Source organism: Oxyura jamaicensis (genome assembly GCF_011077185.1).
Source record: "Oxyura jamaicensis isolate SHBP4307 breed ruddy duck chromosome 33 unlocalized genomic scaffold, BPBGC_Ojam_1.0 oxy33_random_OJ70426, whole genome shotgun sequence".
NCBI lineage: Eukaryota > Metazoa > Chordata > Aves > Anseriformes > Anatidae > Oxyura > Oxyura jamaicensis.
This window is the reverse complement of record NW_023305041.1, coordinates 1-2,845: the sequence shown is the minus strand read 5'-3', so window position 1 is coordinate 2,845 and position 2,845 is coordinate 1. Positions and strand designations below refer to the sequence as shown.

The window sequence follows — 2,845 nt, the reverse complement described above, 5'->3', positions numbered from 1 at the left end:
CCGGGCAGAGCTGCCCCAGGAGCTCCTCCACCCCCGCCGAGGGGCTGGGACCCTCCGGCCTTGCAGAGGAGTCAGGAGGAACAAAAGAGTTTTCTTTTTTTTTTTTAAAAAAAAAAAGAGCTCCCAAGAACTAAAACAAAACAAAACTTAAAACCAAAATCAGCTACGCAGCCACGGGGAGGCTGGCCCTGGGCCGCGGCTCCCCTGGTGTTGAGATGGGACCGGGGGGGGGGGGGGCTCACAGCGGCCCCCGCGCTTGCAGGAGCATCGCCTCTCGCCCCCGAGGCTGGGAGGGAAGTCGAGGCAACGGCAGCAAAGATGCACTCAAATAAATATTTAAGAGGGTGGGCAGGGCGAGCGGCCCCGGGGCCCTGGCGCAGTCCGCAGCAGCCGGGCTGCCCTCACGTCTGGTGGACCTCGTGGAACATGAGCTCGCGGGGGATGCGGGTCTCGGGCCCGAAGTTCTTGGCCGCCCGGCGCTCGAAGGCTGCCACCATCTGCTTGACCACCTCGTCGAAGAAGACGGTGGCCAGCTGGGAGTGCAGCAGGGAGCGAAACTCAAAGGAGATCTGGGGAGCAGGGCAGGCAGCGTGAGTGCCCGGCCGGGGGCACGGGGACGGGTCCCGGCAGCGGGCACCGCCCCGGGGCCCCACCGGAGCGGGGTCTTACCGAGAAATCCACGGTGCTGGTGCGGGGGTAGCCGGGGATGCCGGGGCTGAAGCGCCAGTTGGTCTCCAGGTGGTTGAAGAGGCGCCCGTCCGTGCAGACGGCCTGGGAGGGGAGCAGCCAGTCAGGGGGGCTGGGGCCGGGCCTGGCCGGGGAGGGGGGGGGGTGGCACCGCGGCCACGCTCACCTTGACGAGGTGGGGGCGGACGAGGGTGACGATGGAGGTGTAGCGCTCCAGCACGGGTGGGAAGCCCACCTCCAGCTGGGCCTTGACGTGGCCGGACCGCTTGGAGACCACCACCGACTTCTTGCACCAGGGCACGAAGTTCTTGTAGTCCTCCACGTTGGAGACCACGTCGTACATCTCCTGCATGGAGTACCTGCGGGCGGAGCGGGTGCTGCAGCGGGGCGGGGGGCCGGGGAGCGCGCCCCGTGGTTAGGGGGGGGCCGCCGCAGCCGCCTACCCGATGATGCGCCGCTCCGAGTACTCCTTCCGCTTGTTGGTGAAGGACCCGGCGAGGTTGAGGAAGGAGCGGCTGGGCTGGCGCCGGGGCTCCCCCTCGGTGCTGCTCGCCGGCCAGCCGAGCCGGAGGCCGCACAGGGCAGCGTGCCTGGGCAGGAGACGGGCGTTAGGCGGGGAAGCGGCACGGGGCAGCCGAGAGCCGCGTGGGGCAGCCCCTCCTGGGACGCCGGGCACCGTCCAGAGCTGCCCGCGCCCCTCCCGGCTTGGAGCAGCCCCAGGGTGCGCGAGGGGAGTCGGGGTGAGGCGGGGGCCCAGGGCCAACCCCATCCCTGCCACCCCCAGGGCAGCGGGGAGAGGCCGGGGAAGTCCAAGTGCCGAGTCCGGGGCCGCTGCCAGAGCCGCTCTTGCGTAAGAGAAGGAAGGCAGGGGAAACCTGACCTCGGGGACACCTAATCCGGACCAGCGGAGCGGGGACAACTGCCCGTTACCCCCCGCTGCCCCCTCCCGAGCCCTGCGCCACGGGACCAGGGGCGGCGCAGAGCCCGGCTCAGCCCGGAGCTTCTCCGTGTCCCCTCCTGGCCCCGCTGCATCCCTCGGGGCGCTGCAGCCGGTGCCTCCGCTGCCTGGCGGGAAGGGAGGCGACGCTCCTGGCTTCCCGGGGGGAGGCCAAGCCCTAACAGCGGTGGCGTCCCGGGCACGGCGTCTCGCTGCCGGTACGGCTGCAGGGTCCTCCCGCGGCACTGCCGTCCGCTCCCCAGGCTTCCAGCAGCCGGCCCGAGCCCCTCCGCGCACCGGGCGGGCACCGCGACCCCGGGCACGGCGGAGCTGTGGGGTCAGCGCCGGCCACACCTGGACGCGCTCCAGCGCCCGCGGGGCAGCGCAGGTATTTTTAGCCGTGCCCGCGAGCGGGGCACGCCAGCTCTCCCCCAGGACCGGCGGCCGAGGGAGGAAAGGTCCCGCTGCTTCCCCCAGGAGCCGCGGGACATTCCTGCGCCAAGGAAAGTCACCCGGGGCGCCTGGCAGCCCCCGAGCTCCCAGAATAGCCGGCGGCTCGGGGCCGTGCCCGCCGCTCGCTCGCACCGCCCGGTGCTGCGCGGGCCCGGGGCTCACCTGGACGGCGCCCGCACCGGGGCACGGACGGGACCGGCGGCGGGGCCACCGGTGCGGCAGCCAGCCGGGCTCGCAGGAGCCGCCGTTTCCTCCGGGCGCCCGCTGCCGGCCCCGGTCCCGGCGGGCTGGGCACGGAGGTCAGCGGGGTCGGTGCGGGGTGGCCTGAGGTCAGGCCACCGGGAGCGGCCACCGGGGCGGCCCCAGACGCTGGCACCAGCCCGGGCCTGGCACCTGCCGCCGGGACGCGGCCCCGCGGGCGGCGCTGCCCCAAGGTCGGGCCCGGCGGGGGGCTCCTGGCCCCGCCCCAGCCCCGGGAGCACCGGGGGCGGCTCCCGGTGGGGCCGGGCGAGCGGCGTCCCCGGCCCCCGGTGACCTCCCCCGCCCGCAGAGTGCTCGGAGCGGGGCTGGCGCCGCGCGGGGCCCTCCCCCGGCGCCGATCGCCCCGTGCCGGTGGGGCCCGGTCCCTCTCCCGATCCCGCTCCCGCCCCGGTTCCCCTTCCGGTGCCCCCACAGCCCCGGGTGACCTCCAGCCCCGCGGCTTCCGCCGCCCGCCCCGGCCCCTCCGCGCCGCGATCGTTCCCCGCCGCCCCCGAGGTCACCGCCGGT

General features: G+C 74.2%; 1 protein-coding gene across 1 annotated transcript; it reads right to left on the bottom strand.

The window, feature by feature from the left end:
• Positions 1–131: 131 nt before the first annotated feature.
• LOC118158604 (coenzyme Q-binding protein COQ10 homolog A, mitochondrial-like) lies at positions 132–2,470 on the bottom strand (the record flags this gene model as incomplete). The annotated part of the gene is made up of 5 exons (XM_035313273.1): positions 132–569; positions 670–771; positions 854–1,046; positions 1,131–1,277; positions 2,240–2,470. Coding segments are annotated over 5 exons (841 nt in total), but the record flags the coding sequence as incomplete, so codon positions are not given.
• Between the last annotated feature and the right edge of the window lie 375 nt (positions 2,471–2,845).